The following is a 21,124-nucleotide window of genomic DNA, read 5'->3' as shown; positions in this document are numbered from 1 at the left end:
TTCTCATACCTCTTTGGGTAGGTTCATAAGCCATCTTTGGGAAGTCCATGGGAAAGAGAGTTCTGGACTAAGATTGGCTAGTTTAGCAGGACTACTGTACAGAGGTCAGTGAGACTTGGATTGGCAGGTGTTGGGTAGAATATGCAGCTGCCTAACAATACCACTTCCATTTATATTATATATTGGTTTCGTCGATGGGCCAAATATGAATGGTTATAGTTCTAATGACTAAACACATTCATATGTAAATTCGTAGAAGTAATTCCAACATCAAATACATTTTTATACAGAAGAAGGAAAGTTTTGTTGTTCTTGAAAATTTCTGCTATAGAAAGAGGTGGTATAATGCCTCCTTAGGGTATCACAGTTGAAGATCAAATTTCACTGTTAATAAGATGATCCTTTTATGGTGAAATGATAGGGATATAAGAAGCAGAAGTGAGGAAAAAAAGGCCTTGTAATTAGGAGTATGATAAACAATGCACATTTACCCATTTCGCCTAAGGCTACCTCTGCTTTCTAGATGCTGACCTTTCCAGTAGTTTCAAGGTTAAGGAATTTAGCAGTGTGCTTACTACATAAAATAATCTTACACAATCTCCCATTACTAACCATATTCTCAGCAGGTCTTTACAAGGGGCAGCTATCAAACAAGCAAAGCAACAGCTACTACACAAGCTGGGCATAATTTTCTAAACTGTAATTACAAATGTAATCAATTTTTAGAGGAGCAAAACAATAGCAAAAAAAAGAAAAGCTTATACAACTATAGCAATGTTAAGCCAGAACATGCTAATTTAAAAAAAAAAAAAATTGAAAAAAGGATTGCTAGATGGCACTGCAGCCGCAAAATATTGCTTGTCCAACATTCTTATACCAGTTTCTGACATCAAGGTCCTCCAGTTCTTGAATCTTTTGCTCCATGTGAAGTAGATCATTCACATAGTCCTCATGCGGATGATCTACGTGACTATTCCTAAAACTATAAACAAAAAGAAATGTACATTAAAAAGCATGAGGGATCCACACGTAACATTTTTTGAACAATACCACATAACTGTTAAGACAAGATGCTATAATTTCCTAAAGAAACAGTCACCGTATCATCTTTTTCTCATAAGCTGGTGGAAACCAATTATAACAGTATATGTTATTTCTCAAAACAATGCTTCAAAAGTTAGTTGCCTACAGAATATAGAGGATCTGCTGAAAAGCAGTGCAAGACCTCCACTTAAGTATAACTGAGTTCCTCTTCCACTCAAAAATTTGTTACATAAGAAGAAATTGCAAAACAAGGGCTGACCAGCAGAAATCTGATCTTTTAGATACATTTAAGAAATAGAAGGAGCTCTGTATCTTTTGCCCTCCTCCCCCAGTATTTTTAATTGCTATCAAGAAGGAAGTTTCTCTGAGATCCAGTGGAAGAATTCCTGTAGTATCAGGATTTCAAACAAATTTGAGGACCTGATACTGCTTCCAAGACCAGAAAGTTCTTTAATGATATGCTGAACCTATAAAGCTCCGTATTAATCCCTGCAAGATTTAACAGGTTTGCTGCAGCCTGTCACACAACCAAACCAACCTAGATTGCTATTGTGCTGTTCTGCAACCTCCTATTTATTTTCAACTCCATATTACAAGTTTTGAAAGTAGCTGAATGGTTGTTGCATTTGATTAGATAAGATTGACCATATAATACCTACAGAGACAAAACTGTGAGCTAGAACTGGAGAGTCATAAACAGCTAAATGCATATTCACTTTTGTGTTCTGCTAGATTTTGCTTTTAAATTTACACTTCACCTGAATTAAACTGAATCCTATAGCACTTACGCATACAAATAAAGTCCATCAGAAATGCTGTCTCAGTGTAGTCTAGACATGCACTTTTACACCTCCCTTGTTCATCCAAAAACTCTTAAGGACAAGGCAGATCAGAAGAATAATTGCTGTACTGTGATCAGTACCCAGTGCAGCCCGGCAAAGAGGCAATGGCTGGATTTACGAGACTTGAACTCCTCCTTCCATTCCCAAAGGATATGCTCCATGCAAAATTCCTGAACTGGCTTTAAATGAATTTGCATATACATCGCATTAACATCAATCGATTAGTAACCTTTGATGAATTCCAGAGGCTTGCCTAGATCACCCACAATAACTAAAATAAGTTATTTAAAACTTACCCAGCTATCTCTACATTATAAGTGTAGTTTGACCCAGAACAGTTTACAGCCCTTTATAGCAATTACTATTTTAAACAGAGAATAATCCCAAAGATACTGTTATTCCTGAAGACAGTAGTTATATTAAACAAGAATGATGTGCAGACAAAAAGAAATAAGTGTGTACTCCCGCCACCCTGCAAACCACACACATATTTTCTCTTTTCTTCAAGACATCTATGATGAGGCAAGTCACAGTTCAGCCTTCTTTTTCGTTAACAATATTAACTGCTGTGTCCCATTTGTCTGCTCCTAGTTTAAAAACAAAATAAACAACAGAGAACCTGTGCTTTTACTGGCAAAACTCTTTACTTTCTTTACATCCATCTCTTCCTATTGCTTATTCTCCTTATTTGCCTCATATCTAATTATAAATTCTGTAGAAGAAAAAAACCCACATTGTTTTTAAGCAGTACGGGTGCTTAAAAAAAAAAGGTAATTTCTGCTCAGCTCTCTCCAGAGATTTGGGGAAATCTCTGGAGTCAATACAGCTTCTCTCACTGTACAGTATTATTCTGTGTCACTGGTTACAGCTAATCCTTTCTGAATAAGCACAGGATGCAGAGAACAAATCAGACAAGCATGCCTTTCAAATAGTGGCTCTTTAATCTCTTTAAATGAAAGCGACATTTTCAGACCAGCAAATGCTATGCAATATCTCTATGCTAAAGGATGTCACAATTTAAATAACATTTTTCTTCACAAACAAACTAGACAACTCTAGTTCTCTAGGATCAAAAAATGAGTCTCTGATCATTGGATGTGAGAAGTATAAAAAAATTTTAGCTTGCTCTTCCCAGGTATACCGAGGAACAAGCCTCACTAAAGGATACAATGATCTGATGGTCTTTCAATTCTGCTGGCCTAAATTTCACATTTATCCCTAAGTCAATTGAAAAAAAGTTTTGTCTTCATGTTCTGATTCTTTTTGGCAATGTTCAAATCATGCTACCATGCACAAGTAGTGTAAGAGTAATAGTATAAGTAATATGTTTTTCATTTAGGTAATGAGAAGCAGATGTTTTTTTTTTTAAAGTCACTGTCATGGATATTCATGAACTATAACTTGCAACACTAAGAAAGACCTGCTCTTTCTGTATCCCACTTTCGGATACAGTTGTTCCAAATGCATCAGATGGCTACCACAATGAAAAAGATTAACTAAAAATAAGTACACAGAGGGAGAAAAAGACAATCGAGTGTCGGCAAAAGAAAACACTGCCAACCGAACAGCCGGCAGGCAGGAAGCAGATCCCAAAAGGAAGGATCCCATGGAAGGCCCAGAGGGTCAGATGTTCTGAGGCAGAAGAGCAGATGGCAGGCAGACTCAGACTGTCGAGGTCAAATCCGTTAGATGAAGGTAGCAGAGAGAAGCACAAGGTAATGCTTTGAACCCAGGGAAAGCACAAGAGAGGGCACCTAGCAGGAAGGGTGCAGAAAGACAGTGGGTCCCCGGAGAGAGAAAAGGGCGCGAGATGCTCAGGCGACGCGTCGGGAGCGCCGAAGGACAACCTGCGGCACAATGGGATGCTTGCTATGCGACCGCATTGCCTTCTGATGGAGAAGTCCAGCCGCGACTCGCCTCCTGACGGCACGAACCTGCACGTCCCGCCGCTCACCGCTGTAGGCTGCGCCTCTCTATCGAGCCGCGGCGGGCAGGGCCGTGCCGAGAGGCGGGCCCGTCTCCATGGAGCCCGCGGCGTCCGGACGCGGTTAGCCACCGGAGGGCCTGTGCCGCTCCTACCGCTCTCGACTGCGAGCCGCCTTCCCTCCGGCCCTCGCTCAGGGAGACTGCGCCAGTGCCCCTCTGCTCTCCTGCTCAACCAGCCGGCGTTTCTCGGTTCCTCGCATTGCATTCGCTTCCAGGCATCCGGCAGCGTATTCTCTCCTCCTCACATTATCCCCGTTCCATCCTCACTATCACAAAGCAGCCCCTTCTCTCCAGCGCATGAGCACGGGAACGCTCCTTTGTAGCCTCGGTCCCGTTTAGTAACATCCCCTTCTCCCAAAACACAGCCAGTACTTGTCCCATACTCTCAGATCTCACTTCCTTGTTCACTTGTCTTCCCATACCTTTTGTTTATCCAACTGTTTAGTGTTAAACAATTTCTCCATAATGCAGATCAGGAAGGAGACTTCTGGCCCCTTTCAAGTACAGCTGTCAGGGATGCGAACAAACTTCCTATCCCCTCTGAACTCCCACTGCATCATGCAAAAAACTATAAAAAGCTTGCAAAACAAACTCAGGCCAACTGCAACACGAGGTCATACAGCATAGATAAATACACTCTGCTACCAAGGCACTTAATTACTAAAAAATGTATCCATCAGCTAAACTGCATTATACTGTCTACGTGAGACAGAGGAAGATGTAACACATGAAGCAGGCCTAAAGCATGATTTTCCCTTAGTCACTCCAGATGAGTTGCTTGTCTGGAAGTCATGAGGCAAACTTCCTGTAATGTTCTGTCACTTTTCTGTGTTTCTAGATTATATAAAGCTTTTGTGTTCCAGAAACTTGTATGTTGCACCCAAATTATATCTGAAGTACACTAATTTAGAGAAGATAGAGTATTTTCAGTAGTTCTTACTTTCCTTGTGCCATCAGAAAAAAATTGTGCATCCTAGCCCCATACCAGCTAAAGAAAGAAGGGCTTACATTTCACCAGTAACTATTAATGAAAATTACATTCAGAACTAACTATTTGACTTTTGAAATAAAGCAAGTTCCATTTAGATAATTATATTTTCAGAATACTACAATTATTAAAGAGCTTTAGTCAATTTATTTATATGAATCACCTCTGGTTTAAAATACAATGGCAAAAACTGGCTTCAAATTATTTTCTACATCTGAGCACACAAAAATTGTAGTGCAAGTCCCAGCATAATTTATATTCTGCAGTGGGCCCCTCAGAGCACTCATCAGAATCAACACATTACAGGCAAATGTCTAAATCCATATACCATTCTGACTGCTGACATTCTTTACATCTTTATATTAGGCATTGCCTAACTTATCAGCCGCATTATCTTTTGCAACCTTTCCTTACCCCTGCCCGCCCTTTCAAATTAGCTGTCATCTTCTCCAGTGTACCTTCAAACAGCCCCTAGTCACATAGTTAAATGCATGTTGGTTCCCCAAATGAGTAATTGATGACTCTCCGTGATTCAATAGTGCCCCAAAAGGAAAAACTTTAATGGTGAGTAAAAAAGATTGCAGTCTACACAATGTCAATTTGGGGATTGATGTTGAAACCTCAATACACCTGGGCTGCAAGTGAATGGCCTAAATTCAGATAATGAGGGACAGTCAAAACCTGGTTTTATTAATCTTTAATATTAGCAATGTGGGTCTTACTGGTTGTATTTTATCTACTCAAAATAAACCACATGGCCTTGCTCATCTTCACACATCACTGCAATGAATCCTTAAGCATGTACAAATGGGTACTGTAGTTCAGCAAAACTGATCCAAAAGCCAATGCAAACATAATGTGCAAGGAAAAGAAAAAAAAACCATCTAAGTCATTAGAAGAGCGTCAGTTCCTGCCTTGGTATTACATGATTTCAGCAAGCAGGTTCTAAAATATCAGAAGCTACTAATCTGTGCAATACTATCGTTCTCAAAAGACAATATTGTATCCTAGCCTATGTATCCTCTTCAAGGTAGAACCCTAACCCTGTGTGTTTCCACACTGGTAATAGGAATCATAGAATAATATAGATTGGAGAAGAATTTTTTTAATATCATCAAGCCTAACTGTTAACCTCCAGGGATGGTGACTGCACCGCTTCCCTAGATGTGTCATTCCAATGCTCAACAACTCTTTTGGAGAAAAAATATTTCATAATATCCAGTCTAAAGCCCCCCGCCTCCCCCCCCCCCCCCGCCGGCAACACTTGAGGCCATTTCTTCTTGTTCTATCACTTGTTACCTGGGAGAAGAGACCGACCCCCACCTAGATACAACCTCCTTTCAGGTAGTAGAGAGTGATAATGTGTACCCTGAGCCTCCTTTTCTCCAGGTTAAGCCTCTCCAGCTCCCTCAACTACCATCCATCAGACTTGTGCTCCCGATCCTTCCCTGGCTCCGTTGCCCTTTCTCTGGACATGCTCCAGCACCTCAATGTCTGTCCTATCATGAGAGGCCAAAAGCCAAACACGGGATTTAAGGTGCGGCCTCACCAGTGCCCAGCATATGGGGCCAGTCACTCCCCTACGCACAGGATTGTGTGCTAAAAGGACACAAAAGAGTGGAGCACCTACTCCTGAATTTCCTAAACCCCAGGTAGCCTTAGGAGTGCTGCTTTCTGTATTGGACTTGAGAATCCCACCACAACTTTCGTATTTGCTAAATAGCAGTATCAACACACACTCAGTTTTGTAATCCAACATTTGTATGAATTGCAGTTGAGTCACCAGAGATTAATGCAGAAAGCTCATTCCATCTTGGTGTAAAAGGAGGGATATCTTATGAAAGCATATTTGCAGGGAGTGCTACCTTCGGAAAGGATGAGGAGGGAAGCCTACTGTAAGTTGTAGGCTTCTTGAGAGTGTGCACAAGATCACACTCAAAATTACTAAGAAAACAACCAAGCAAGGAAGCTCCCAAGAGTAGTTCTCATGGGACGAAACAGTGAAGAAACTGTGATTGTTCCCGGGAAAACAGAAACGGCAGCACAGAATAAACCTCAGCCTCAGAAATCCATTCATACGTTGAAGTCCACTGCTCAGGTACTGCTCTTCCCGACAGCCAGTGCAGCATCCACGCCGGCAGGATCCAGCCTTGCGTTGCACTCTACCCAAGCGGCGCAAAGGTCGTGACTGATGCCCTATGGGCCCCGCTCCGGTCGGGCGCCGGCGGAGCCACGCTCCACGCGGCCGGGGCCCCTGCGCGGAAGACCCCGTAGCGGAGGGAAGGAGTCACCGTGGCGGCGATAGGACCCAGGGGGCGCCCCGTGTGGCAGGGGCGTGGCGAGCGGCCACAGGTCGGCCGCGCGGGAGCGCTCCCCAGCCGGCGGGACCAGACGGGCTGTGGCGGGTCTACGTGGGCACACGGAGACAGCGGTCTGCGGCGCGGCGCGAGCACGGGCATCCTCCCGCTGAGGCGCGGGACGTGACTCAGGTACCGAGGCGGAGCCGTTGTGCGTGATTGTTGCAGAGTGCTTGCCTGGCGCACGGGGACGAATGCCGTGGGGATCGCGGGGTGGGGGCGGGGAGGGGTGGGGGAGCCCGGAGCCGGGTGAGCCGAATCCAGAGCGCCGGGATGACCGAGTGGTGGTCTTCTCTGCGTGGGGCAGTCCGGGCCAAGCTTTGGGCAAGCGCGGCGCGGGATTCGGGGGTTCATCCCTCTCCCGGAGGCTGCGCTGGGCGCCGGTGGGGCGATGGGCACGACGCCGACTGTCCTCGCACCCCTTGGCGCCACCCCACGAAGGTCGGCGGGGCGCCGTCCGCCGGCTGCGTTTCTCCCCGCGCGTGGGGCCAGGCGGGCGTACGTCTTCCTCGAGAAGCCCGCGTTGCCGCACGGGTCGCCCAACGTCCTCATCGCCATCAGCCTGAAAGCGCTGTCCGGGAGCTGAGCGGTGCTGGCCACCGAGCCCCGCTCCGCCTGCTGTGAGAGAGCGCTGCCCCCTGCTTCCCTTCTTTGGCGGCGGGGTCACACCTAGGCTCGCGGGGCCGCCGGCCCGAGGGCACGTACAATGCCACATCGGTGGCTCGTGGGACACCCGCGAGCTCGGGCTTTGCTCCCGCCCTTCGTGGTCTCAGACCGTTACTGGGCGACAAGGGTCTCCGCGAAAGCCTCGCCTCCGCGGTCCTTTCTCTACTGCTCACCTCCCTCTTTCAGTGTCGAGCCCCGGGCGTTGCATTTCGGAGTTCTTTGTCACAGCGGTGACAAATTCAGGTCCGTAAGAGCGAGCGACGCGCAGTCGGAGGGACCGTCCCCTCATAAGGGCATCGTCGCAGCCCCGGGCATGAACTCCGTTACTCGGTTTCAGCAAGCATGCTAAGAACGGTGGGGCGCCGGGGCGAGGAATAGCGCGGCTTCTCCCTGGTCTGCGTGAGCATCGGCTGCAGCGGCAACCCAAGCACTCCGCGGGAGCCGTCTCGGCTGAGGGCTGCGCGGGCTACGTGCCCGCCTCGGAGCGCCTCCCGAGCGGTCGTGGCCGTGGCGGCGCCGCGACCGCCACCATTGTTTTCCCAACCCCGCTCCTCCCGCGCGCGGCGGCCGCCACAGCCCCTCTCCATCTCTTGGGAAAGAACCCTTTTTTGATGCCTCTCGCAATCCACCCGGAGGGGTCTGCGGCTTGCCTTCTAACCAATTTAGTGTAGAGGAGAAAAAGCTCACGAAGGTGGAGTTGAATTTCAGCAATTCAGCTTCCTCACAGGCGCAGATCGTTAGCACTACTGGAAAGGCACTCCTCTTGGGCAGTGGATTTCCATGCTTTTGGGGTAAAGCAACTGGAAAACCGTTCATATTAGGATGTCATAGAGTAAAGTCATGTATGGTTCTGCAATGTTTATTTCAGAGGAAGTGGTGTGGCAGTCAGCCGTTTTAAAATGTAAGCCAGAATCTATTAGTACAGTACACCTGTTGTGGTTCAGTCAGAAGTATAACTCCAGGTATTTTATAGAAATAAGGTGACGTTTTAAATTGTGACTGAAGTGGCAATTCACATATCTCAATGTATGACACCCTATTATGGAGCTGCACCGTCAAAAGTGATTATGTAAAATGACACCTTTGAGCCATATGATCTTTTCTCACTGTGTACAGCTACATGTGCTCACCTAGCTTGAGATACAGTGCATGTGCATGTGAGCACTTTATGTATTAGGGTAGTTCTATGGTATTCTGCAAAAATAAGTGCATATGCCTAGCTGGTGACAGGACTAGACCCTTAATTAGTACTTATCTAGCTCTGTAACATTTTGGTTTGATTCTAAACAATATTAGGACACTTCTCCACTATAAGCAATTGGCAAGCATTTCTGTTTTCTAAAGCTTCAACACATTGCAAAGCCATCATAGCTGCAGGGCTAAAATTAATTTTCATGATTCGTGAAAATGAGTTGGAAGTTATTCCTAGCGTAAGTTGGGATTCTGCAACTTAGATTTTTGAAAGCATACAGAAAGCAGTCAGATAATTGCAATACAACTGCAGGCACGTTTGCCACTTTTCTGTGAACACAGAAAGGGCATAAGGTCTCTGGTGTTAAGGTGCTCCCGTGATGCTGAAATTAATGAACTTATGCTAATAGGTGTGGTGTATAAAAACCCACAGACTTTTAGGAAAATAAATCAAATAATCAAATAATAAATCAATAAATCGAAAAAGTTCCCCAGAAACTAGGCATTTGATACAGATTTAATAACTCTGGAGGTTGACAATGCTATTGTAATAGGACTGGTATATATTTTTCCCCAAATAATATAAAGAGCGGGGTTCTAAAATTTTCATGATATAAAACCAAACAAATAAATAGTCACAACTGTCCCTGTAGAGCACTTTACCCATATAATAGAATCTGGACTGGTTAATATTATCTGCTACACATAAAATTGCAGTGTGAATTTACTGTCATATTGGTCTGCTAATAACTTGTGATGAATGTTACTCACTGGGCTGCAGCAGTGAACACTTAATATGTTTTGAGGCTAAATGGGGACTGGAGATCGGTTAATAGTCAAGTGTTGGTATGGAAAGTGACTTGCAGCTACAGACAGCACAGAATTATCCTAGGAGTTCTGAGACGGAGATGAGAGAACCAGGAAAACTGGCAAACCCTTAAGAAAGGCAGCAGATCTGGAAAACTGTCTCTGTTGAAATGGAGGAGGCCAAAATGGGAGAGTGGCAGTCACCGTGAGGCCATGCAGGGAGAATGGGAAGTCAGGGTAGGCATTGGCAAATACGGTAATGAATTTGTAGGGAACAGAAGTTTGCAGCAGCCTTGGGAATGAACTTATAATTCGATTGGCTGATATTTAAGCAGGTAAGCCACAAGAAATGCCTTAGTGGGTTATACCAGCAGCCCATCTAAATGGCTTCTATGAGGTACCTGAGTTGTAATAAAATTTGATTTCAAGATATATGCATTTGTACTTTAGAGAATCAGGAAGGCGTTAAAGTCATGCTGAACAGGCAGATGTCAGTGATGTCAATGCAAAGTTGTTCCCTATCTAGAGAGCTATCATAAGGGTCTGGAGAATATGAAAATAAAAATATTTTTTCAGAAGTAATTTCCTGCGAAATTTCAGTAGATTTCAGTAGAGTTGGTTAGTCTTAGGATTCTTCACTTAAAACCAAGAATGACATGCATATTTTGTTTAGTCTGCTTAGATTTTAGTACTCTTGGCCAAATACAGGAGGTTTATGACTCCTATTAACGCAGTATTGAACAGGGTTGTGCTGTTCAATGAATTCATATCCCCAACACCCTATGAAGAGAGACTCATTATTTTCTTTACTTCACAGATAAGAAAACTGAAGGAGGATGTCTACATTGCTCACTGGTCTACATTAGACCGTCTTCCTCATGTTGTAATTATACAGTTCTCAGCTGGGTGGGGTTCCAGACTGAAGTCCAGGCTGAACTGGGTTCCTTACTTGGAAGTTTATGTTCTATTTTTGGTAATCATCTTTTATTTGTATCATAAGAATTCGAGGTTGGGTAGATTTTAACCATAGTTAGAAGAAATTAATTATTCTTGAGGATTCTTGAAATTAATTCTTCTTGAGAATGGGAAGTTCTCAAGCTATATAGCTCAGCCTACATGCTCACAAATGTCCTTCCTACCCATACTGCTGACCATGAAGTACAGCTATGTTGCCAATAAGAGTATTGGCTAAACACAAATAATAGATTCTTGCCATTTCTAGTTGCTCCTTTTTCTAATGCAAATGCTCTCCTTTTATATACATCATCGCAGAAACCACTCAATTGCACCACCCACAACGTTACTTGCAGTCACCTAATATTTCCTCCTGAGTCTTCATTAGTTTCCATGACAACAAGAAGGCAACATCAGGAAGATGAAACCCCACAGATTTAACTGCAATTGCTCCCTTTATTTTACACATTACCAAAGCAAGAATCTATTCACGATAGAAGGAATTTGGAATAAATACTGACAATAGTCTCATGTCTGTTGTGGAGATGTCCACAGCCAGTTAAATGTAAATCCTTTGCCTCTAAATAGGGCTGAGCTCACAAAAGCAGAAAGCAAAGCAAGCTGTTGCAATAGTTCTGCAGTAGCCTCCTGTCTCAGCAGGCTTTGACCACATCCCAGCACTGTAGTGAAATCCTAAGTAAAAATTTTGCCTGTGCAGGTCAACCACTAGCCTGTCTTTTCTAAAGGTGGTACCCTTCGTTTGTACATTTCACACAGGAACCTCTGAACTACTTCCTTATTAGTTCTTAAATGCAGTGTTAGTCGAGGAAGGCACGCCACAGCAGGGTGAAGCACATCTTTGCTGTGTTTATGGAGACAGGATTAATTTAGTTCTGGTTAATGGTCTTTTAATTTTGATGCGTTAACATGAACGACCAATGGACGAGACCAGATGAATAATATTGATTGTAGAATCACACAATGGTTTGTGTTGGAAGGAACCTTAAAATTCATCTCGTTCCAACTCCCTGCCACGGGCAGGAACACCTTCCATTAGACCAGATTGCTCCAAACTCCATCCAACCTGGCCTGGAATTCTTCCAGGGATGGGGCAGCCACCAGTTTGTCTGGGTGACCTGTGCCAGGGCCTCATCACCCTCACAGTAAAGAACTTTTTCCTAATACCTAACCTAAACCTACTGTCAGTTTGAAGCCATCCCCCCTTCGTCTATAGCTACATGTCCTTGTAACAAGCTCCTCTCCAGCCTTCTTGTAGCCCGTTCAGGTGCTGGAAAAGTGCAGTAAGTTTTCCCCAGAGCATCCTCTTCTGCAGGCTGAACAATCCGAATTCTCTCAGCCTTTCCCTTTAAGAGAGGTGTTTTTGATGTGCGTGTGTGTGCAAACGTAAACCACTCTTAAAAGGATGGCACTTGAAGATCTGGTGTGCCAGTACATAGTGCTTTTTAGCCAAATGTGGTAATAGACGTGATGGAAAGAAGAGCAAACGGATATTACTGTGTGTTTCCCTGTGTGCTTATTTTTATGAAATGCTGGAAAGCAGGCCAGGTTGCCTCACATCAGCAAGTCTAGCTCATTCATCACAGCAGAACATAAAACCATTTAAGTGACTGTTCCTCATGACAAAGCTGGTAAGCTCCGTAGGGCAGGCGGAACAGAATAATGTCTCTTACAGGCTGACTTGCTCTGCTGGGCGTGGAAGAGCGCAAGAACGGCCAGGAAGGAGGCTGTTTCCCTCTCTTACGGGAAAACCGCGCTCCGGCAACCGCGGTTGCGAGCGCCGGGCGGGGGTGCGGCCCCGGCCCCTCCCGCGCCGCGCGCGCAACTCCCGGGCAGCGCCCGCCCCTCCGCCCGAGTCACGTCCTGCACGTCTCAGTGCGGCGGTCGCCCGCGCGCGCCCTGCTGGGGCATCACAGCGCGGGGTCACGCGGGGCCGCGGGCGGGAGCGGCTTCTGCAACCCCTGCCCGAGGGTCGGAGTGCGGGGAGGGAGGAACTGGGTCTTCCTCCGAGCCGCGTCCGCACCTGGATCGGTGCTCCGGGTGCCAAGTTGACTTCTGTTTCCCCCGAAAAGCTTGGGCAGTTCTCTTCTGGAAGAAAGAAGAGTGCTGCCGAGTAGTTTTTAACGGTGCGTCCTCTCAAAGCCACTCGCCGCTTCATACGGCGTGGACGTAGTTTGCTATCGCGGTTCAGCACTGTAGGTCTGCAGAGGCTGTCCTTATAACAACTTGGCTGTAGACGCAGTGAAGGAGACTGTCCCAGCCTGTGCGGAGAGGTGAATGCCATTAGGCACTGAATGTCCCAGCACTGTGTAAGCAGTCTGGAGAGATTGCCAGTTGCTATTTTTCAACAAAGCACGCTCATGTATTATTACTAACTTTGTGCTGCCATTAGATGGGTAATGCAAACGAACAAAAACTGCACAAGCCTTCCCCCTACATTTTAAACCTTCACTCCAAATGAAATGTGCTGACAGCTAGGAGGTAGTGTGAGTGACAATGCCGCCTACCCCCTGCAGTCCTTCAATTTTACCTCATATTCCTGTTTACTGTTTTCTGTTTACATTTGGTTGCCAGAAAACAAGAGGTGAAGCCAATACTATGAGAACGACTGTCCTCATACAGGCCAGGGTATTTGAACTGCCATAGGCACGGCCAGATTTATTTCTGTATCATGTATATAAAATTGTTTCTTCCAGGAAGCTGGAATGCTGTTCTAAATACCATAGTAAGTACATCCATGCCAGCCTATTAACAATCATGCATTTGGTACTCAGTTGTCTAGACAAGTCGGCATCAGATTGTTGCATCTTATCTAGTCTGGTTCTGAAATGGAGCTGTAAGAATAACACAGCTCCCAACTTACAACAATTGCTGTGCAGTCCTGTATTGTTGAAAGCATAAGCATTCTTTACTGGCGAACATTTCTCATGTGCAACTGTGCTTGCACTCTTTTAGATACCACCGAAGAGAAACACTGACATGATCAATTGTACTTTAAAGAAATGGCCAATTTTTGTACATGTAAGATTTAATGTGTAAGATCCTTGTTTGGAGGTCACTTTAACATTTTCAAGGCTCGTGTAGAACACAGATCCTACAAAAACCTAATTGTTGTGATGTAATAATTCCCTGCACTCCTCAAATACAGGGACACTTTACGTGCCTTTTCAGTGTCTCTTTTTACCCCACATCTCTCCCTTTTAAAACCTGGCAGCATTACTACCTGGTACATAACATTCTAATGAGAAAATATTTTACTTTTTAGATGCAAAGGTGCTTTTGGCTGCATATAGCAAATGTGAAAAATTCAATTCATCAAATATTACTTTTTCTTACTGATCATGTAGTAACAACAATAGAAAGTATTTGCTTCAGGCAGGCAGTTGTACCGAGCACTAACAGTTACTAACTCCCAGCATCCGCAAAAACTGCCCATGGAGATTTTCATTGCAGTTTAGCTTATGTACTTCCCTGATGTGTGAAAAATGATAGCTCATCATCGTCTCCAAGGGATCTTTATATCTTTTTAAGACAGCAATGTATCAAGGCTGTACCGCTGCTCTCAGCGGGGAATAAAAAATCTGGGTGATTAGTCCACCATTTCACAGAACACTTGTGATGCAGCAGGTCTCCTAAGTGAATAGGCCAGGAACGTCATGTAACAAGGTCTTGTATCAATAATCCTGCAGACTTTAATGCAGAAATATTTGTGGAAATCAAATATACCCGTGAAGTGCTGTAATGACTTCAGTCTTTTAATGAAATAGTGAACTGGCTGAAATCCACTTTTGACATTAAGAGCTGTGGGGGGACATTCATTTAAAACTCAGCTGTATGCATCTCATTTTCATGTATTTTTGCAGGCTTTGTAAGAACTAAACTCAAACAAGGAATAGTTAACATTACACTGCATCTTCAAGACTTTTATTTAAAGTAGTTTCATGCCTTATTTTTAATGGTAATGCAATTTCATAGACACTAATTGCTTTTTGTTTCTTAGGGAACACTCAAGCTTCTTCATCATGGGAGCTGTAGTACCTGATGACGGTCCATCTGGTGTTAAAGCCCCGGATGGAGGCTGGGGCTGGGCTGTCCTTTTTGGCTGTTTTATCATTACAGGATTCTCCTATGCCTTTCCTAAGGCAGTTAGTGTCTTCTTTAAAGAACTTATCCGTGAATTTGGCATTGGATATAGTGACACTGCATGGATTTCCTCCATTCTGTTGGCCATGCTTTATGGAACAGGTGAGTAGTTACCTCTGTTGGAAACAGTATTGTGTCAATTAAATTTGTAAATCTTACTGCCATTTACAGTGTGTATCATGACTGCATATCATTACTTGTGTGCAAGAAGAATTACTATTAATCACATAAGTCAAAAAGTTCTTCAAGCCCATCCAGCTTGAATTTAAAATTACGTCTCTGTAACTTAGTAGGTGCTACAGATGACGAGAAAGAAAAATCACACGGCACTCTGAAGACAAAAAAGATCGAAGTATTTGATTACAGGGGAAAGGACATTTTTCCTGATTGGCTTGACTGTAGGGACAAAGTACAGAATGAGTCAGAATCATTGAGGCTGGAAAGACCTTAGACCTTTAAGACCATTGATTCCAACCACGAACCTAACACTTTGAAGTCCACCAAAGAAATACAAAGTGTCATAAAATCAGTTGCAAAAGTTGGTTCATCTTAGCAACCGTAACTTGCTTTTCTTGCCTAGGTCCACTTTGTAGTGTATGCGTCAATCGCTTTGGCTGTCGCCCTGTCATGCTGGTGGGTGGCCTTTTTGCCTCAATGGGAATGGTGATAGCTTCCTTCTGCACAAGCATCGTTCAAATCTATCTAACTGCAGGTGTGATTACGGGTAAGTAGAGTGCATTGCTGGGAATGAGTTAACCTATGTCTTAGCTTTAGGTTGAAGTTTTGTGTAAGTGAGAAATACCCGAACCATCAGGATCACCCAACTGGGCTTTTATAAAGATGGCAGATAAATGTGCAATTAAAATGTCATTTGCTTTTGTTACGAATGTTTAATAGCACAAAGTGCAATCAGGAAGTACAAGTTCCATGGGGGTGGAACGCTTTTGTGTTATCTTAGGATTCTTTTGTCCGTTTGGAATAAAACTATTTTCTCTTGAGTCATGATTTAGAAAAACTGTAATTAGAATTGTCGCTGTTGAGCAGCTAGCAGAGTAATGAATGCATCAGTTCTCAGTGGCAAGAAGGAATGACCTTTATTGTTTTGATTTCATCACATATATAGAGTTCTCAAAAGTCACCCAGATTGGTCAGTCAGAAGCCTTCCCCCAGGCCTGATTGGCCAGGCCTGCACTGCCCAAGTTCTGGGACACTGTTCCAAAAACATCCAAACTTTATTTACAAAACACAAGAAAACTTCTCATGGGAAAAACCTGTGCTAGCCACATTAGAATATCTTTTATAGTGATATTGTAGGCCAGTATTAATTTTTATGTACCCTCTGCTACAGGTTTGGGTTTGGCACTAAACTTTCAGCCTTCACTCATCATGTTAAACCGTTACTTTGACAAACGCCGGCCCTTGGCCAACGGGCTATCCGCTGCTGGGAGTCCAGTGTTTCTTTGCGCTCTCTCACCATTGGGGCAGATACTGCAACACGAGTACGGTTGGAGAGGAGGATTCCTTATCCTGGGCGGGATGCTGCTCAACTGCTGTGTATGCGGAGCACTAATGAGACCCTTGGAGCCACCCAAAAAGTCCGAAGCTACCAAAGAGCCAGCTGAGAAGAAAGTGAAGAAAAAACTTCTGGATTTCAGTGTGTTTAAAGACGGCGGTTTTGTAATCTATACGCTAGCAGCATCTATCATGGTGCTTGGCTTGTTTGTTCCCCCAGTTTTTGTTGTGAGTTATGCCAAGGATTTAGGGTATCAAGACACCAAAGCAGCTTTTCTTCTGACTATTCTGGGATTCATTGATATCTTTGCTCGGCCTATCTGTGGAATGGTAGCTGGTCTTAAATGGGTTAGACCACGCTGTGTCTACCTCTTCAGTTTTGCTATGATTTTTAATGGCTTTACAGATCTCATGGGTTCTATGTCTGTTGATTACGGTGGACTGGTTGTCTTCTGCATTTTCTTTGGCATTTCTTATGGAATGGTAGGTGCTCTTCAATTTGAAGTTCTCATGGCTATCGTTGGTACGCAGAAGTTTTCCAGTGCTATCGGTTTAGTGCTCCTGGCAGAAGCTATGGCTGTTCTGATCGGTCCACCATCAGCAGGCAAGTATGCTATTTAGTTCCGAATTTAAAATCATGTGCATTGCATCCATTTACACAACACATAAGGGAGCGGAGAAAAAGACGTGAGTCACTTGTGAAATGCAGATTGTGGTAGTGTTGCACATACTTCATAGGCTTTCTGCAGTTACACTCCGAAATAATCCAAGAAGGGATGGAAAGAATCTTTTCCTTCTTGAATCTATTTCAGGATTGGTTAAACTGCCATCTGCAGATGCTGCTATTTCTCTTCTGAAAGCCTACACCAAACCTCTTTAGTGGTAGATAGCTGGCTGGGATTCAGAATGTGAAACCTGTCAATTTTCTTTGGAAAGTACTAGGATACAATTCTCTATAGCCACGGTAGATTTGAAGGAGGAAAGAAAACATCCAAACGAAGAAAAATATCTTACGAGGAGGAGGACTATAAAACTGGACTGATTGAAGGAAGGTAGAGTGCTTCTATTGCACGTCTCACAACCCAAGAATAAGGGGACATGACAAAGTAGTCAAATTCCTTAATTTGAAGTAAAAATGCAAATTAATTACTAATCAAAGAACTTACATTTTAGAGACCCTGAACTTGAAACACACTTCCCTTCCCAAAAGCCACCAGGTCACCACCATAAAATGTTTACTGTTTATACCAGACACTAAAAAGCATCAAATACTTTTATTGTAACAGAACCCCCTTCATGGTAAAACCAGTACTATGCACTACTTCCTCAGATTTTCAGGTTTGGAGAGAGTCCAAATCAGTCATTTACTCCAGACTGACTATTGAATAATATTTGTATTTAAAGCAGAGAGTGCGCTGTCCATGTAGAAGGGTAAATGAGACTAGGATCAAGACGATGACGATGATGATCAGATCATACATGATACAGATGATACAGACCCCAGCCACGGATAAACACATTCTTATCTGAAATACAAAACACTTGTTTGATCTCTTGCATCTGAAGGCGAGGCCGATTTTATTTCAGTTGAATTGCATGCCTCTGTGTGTGCAGGGGAGTATGTGTTTTGGGATGTCATGTAATGTCAGTGCCCGTTAAACTGAGCTGAAATAATTGAGAAATATTTTGTTATAAACTTGTCAAGATCCTACTTCAAAAGCTTGCTTTGATAGCCATGGTGGTTCTAGACAGGAGAGTTAAAATGTTTTAAAAAGCAGAAAAATATTCACTGCAAGATAATAACTTTTGTTAATTACCTCAAACGCTACCTTTTTCAGGAAAACTCCTGGATGCAACAGGGAGGTACATGTTTGTTTTCATTATTGCTGGAATTGAAGTTACCACCTCAGCCCTTGTATTGGCCTTGGGAAATTTCTTCTGCATTAAGAAAAAATCAGAAGAACCACATACAAAAGAAGAAGCAGCAGAAAGAGAGGAATTAAACAAATCTGAAGAAAAAACTCCTGAAGATGCCAAGGTGGACTCTATTGAAGTGGAGCAGTTTCTGAAAGATGAGCCTGAAAAAAATGGTGAAGTTGTAACTAACCCAGAAACATGTGTGTGAGCATGAAAAGGAACTGAAAAGTGTTTAGAAAAGAATTTCAACACTATTTATTTTAGAAACAGAAATAGTTTAGGGCTGGGCGATCTGCTTTAGTAACTGGAGGCTAGTCAGCTCATCGAGTCTCTTTGGAAGCTGACTAGATATACAACATTTTACCGGAAAATTAGCTTTATCAGTAAAAGGTGGGAGCATTGTGGTTATACGTTTTATGTAAACTAAAAAGCTCTTATGAACACAAGTAGGCTCTTGCTATGCATCACCAGAAACCGCTCACTTGGAAGATACAGAAAAAGTGTATTTTAAGAAAAGCAGAATTGTATGTATGTTTTCAGATAATATCGATGAAATCACTGTGTTGTGTGTCTAAATAAAATTTCCCAGTGTTTTCTGTGAAGGGAAAAGAGTTTGAGATGGATAAAAAACTCAGGAACTTAAAGGTCTCCATTAAGTTTTTAAATTTCTTAGCTTTTTAGATTTTTTAGATTAATTGGCTCAGCCCTAATTTAATTTTGATAATACCTGTAACTTTGATTTATGTAAATGCATTTCTGTCTAAACTTGTAAGTTTTGTAATTACCATCTGGCAATCCTGGTTTTGGAAAGGCACATTACAGACAGTGTCCTCAGCAGACCACACAAGTGGTATTGCGAGATAGTACTAACAGAAACAAAATTAGCAGGATGGATCTTGACTGACCTTAATCAAACAAAATTGGCCCACATTTCCATACGCTGTTTTCAGTAAAATTTCCCTAGAGCATTGGAAAATATTACAAGCAACACGGAGAAAATTATTATTATGTTTAGTAGAATATTCTGAAAAAGCGTCCATTTTGCACATTAAAAAACAGTGCAATTTCCCACATGACCTACAAATTAGCGGGTAGACTTAGGGAAGAGCCTGAACTACTGTGAAACATGTTAACCATCCATAAAATGCAATGGTAGCGTCACAGGAAGGTTTTAACATGTCTGATTTCTTTTCTTCCCCATTTATCCCACTTCCTTACCCTTCTGCTTAATCTATGGAAGTTCAAAGTGCCATTCTTGCGGGCTGAGGAAACATGATAGAACTGTTCATCGTATTTATGACAACATTGTACTGAATAGAAAAGGAAGGCAAAAGGAAATCATTGTATTTCCCCCCCCAACCAACTCAAGAAATGTAACCTTTTAATATAAAATCATGCTACTGCAGCCCACCTCTCAGATCTGCTTATAAAAAGCTGTTTAGGCTTTGTAACTGAAGTCACTATTTTCAAGACAGACCAACTGTAACAGATTCAGTTTTCTTAGTAGTAACAAAAGAACATTGGCTTTCAGGTGCCAAAATTGTTTCGCCTAATAAGTGAAAACAGAAAGGCCCTAATCCCTTAAAACCCTGTATCCCCTTTAAATTAACACAATTGTTTCATACTTTACCATTTTTAACAGAAACAAAGTGCCAAAACCATGAACCATTCTCTAATGAACTATCTCAGACGACAGCTTCTATTTTGGAAGTTTCTTCAAAATGGTTTTGCATTGTTAGGACAACCTTGCACAAAAATTGGAAAGTTAGAATTATAACTTTTAAAAGAAATGGATGCTGCACAGAATAAACTGTTTATTTTCATATCCTATGCAGTGTGTTATTTTAAAATCTTGTACTAATTTAGCGGCAGCAATTGTAGCGAATGACATTTCTCAGTTGTAAAACCTTACTCACTGAACTTAGCTTCAGTTTGCTAAAGACTACATTGGTACCGAAAAAACACCAGTAGCTCCAGAAGGCAAGAGAAAAATGGAATCCACAGAGCAGTTTCTAATAAACTTGGAGGCTGTTTCAGATGGTACGTGAAGGCCTGATACAGCTCTAAGATTGGAGTTCCCTGTTGTTTCAAAAAGCAAAAACTATAAACCTTTCCAAAGGGGAATTCAGATATCAGATAGCCATTTTTGTCTCACAGTGTGTTTTGATCACTGGATTTCTTTGCTAGATAATGCTACACTGTTATCGCAGAACTAAATGGTCATTCCTTTGACCTCAGGTTTTGGCACAGCTTTAAGTTTCTGTACATTCTGCAAATTGTCTATACTGCTTTGTATGTGACAGACTGTCATTTGCGCTTATCATTGTGACCTTCCAGACTATGTTCTATTTTGCATACCTAACGCTGTTACGGTTGAGCTGGAAACAAGGTGTTCTACTTTACAATTTCATGTGATTTGAGACAGAAGAGGAAGTCACGAAGACAAGGAAATACATTTCAACAAGAAACTATAAATAATCTTGTAAGTAAAACTAGTGTATACAGAAAGGCCTCATTTGCCTATACAAGTTATTTTCTTTGACTCAAAGATCCATTACTCTGACTGGGACTGCAAATGCTCTTTTGGTGTTTCCAGCACAGGCCTACCAATGGATTGCAGTATTTGGGACAGCAGGAGATGCTTACTGAATGAGAGTGGTCAAATCACAGGACTCCTTTATTCACTGTGAGGAAAAAAA

General features: G+C 42.9%; 3 protein-coding genes across 4 annotated transcripts in view; 1 reads left to right on the top strand and 2 right to left on the bottom strand.

Moving 5' to 3' along the window:
* The window catches only part of CCDC57 (coiled-coil domain containing 57), a 28,136-nt gene extending 23,225 nt beyond the window's left edge, over positions 1-4,911 (bottom strand). Inside the window, 2 exon segments of the mRNA XM_085077236.1 lie at positions 878-982; positions 3,734-4,911. Coding sequence (XP_084933362.1) covers positions 878-982; positions 3,734-4,077 — 449 coding nt within the window. The 5' untranslated portion in view covers positions 4,078-4,911.
* A 2,298-nt stretch (positions 4,912-7,209) lies between these two features.
* SLC16A3 (solute carrier family 16 member 3) lies at positions 7,210-20,246 on the top strand. Its single transcript, XM_085077227.1, has 5 exons — positions 7,210-7,349; positions 14,854-15,098; positions 15,577-15,720; positions 16,345-17,112; positions 18,347-20,246. The coding sequence occupies exons 2-5, from the start codon at positions 14,876-14,878 to the stop codon at positions 18,631-18,633; spliced, it is 1,422 nt and encodes a 473-aa protein (XP_084933353.1). The 5' UTR covers positions 7,210-7,349; positions 14,854-14,875; the 3' UTR covers positions 18,634-20,246.
* The window catches only part of CSNK1D (casein kinase 1 delta), a 36,547-nt gene continuing 24,151 nt past the window's right edge, over positions 8,729-21,124 (bottom strand). Inside the window, exon 9 of one of the 2 annotated variants that reach the window (XM_085077232.1) lies at positions 8,729-13,114. In XM_085077232.1, coding sequence (XP_084933358.1) covers positions 13,070-13,114 — 45 coding nt within the window. In that variant the 3' untranslated portion in view covers positions 8,729-13,069. Of the gene's footprint in view, positions 13,115-19,082; positions 21,110-21,124 lie in introns of those variants that run through there. The other variant, XM_085077234.1, reaches the window with a different exon arrangement.

The sequence above is a fragment of the Lichenostomus cassidix genome, chromosome 18 (assembly GCF_008360975.1).
Source record: "Lichenostomus cassidix isolate B80296 chromosome 18, HeHo_3.0, whole genome shotgun sequence".
Taxonomy (NCBI): Eukaryota; Metazoa; Chordata; class Aves; order Passeriformes; family Meliphagidae; genus Lichenostomus; species Lichenostomus cassidix.
This window is presented reverse-complemented; position numbering and strand designations above follow the sequence as displayed.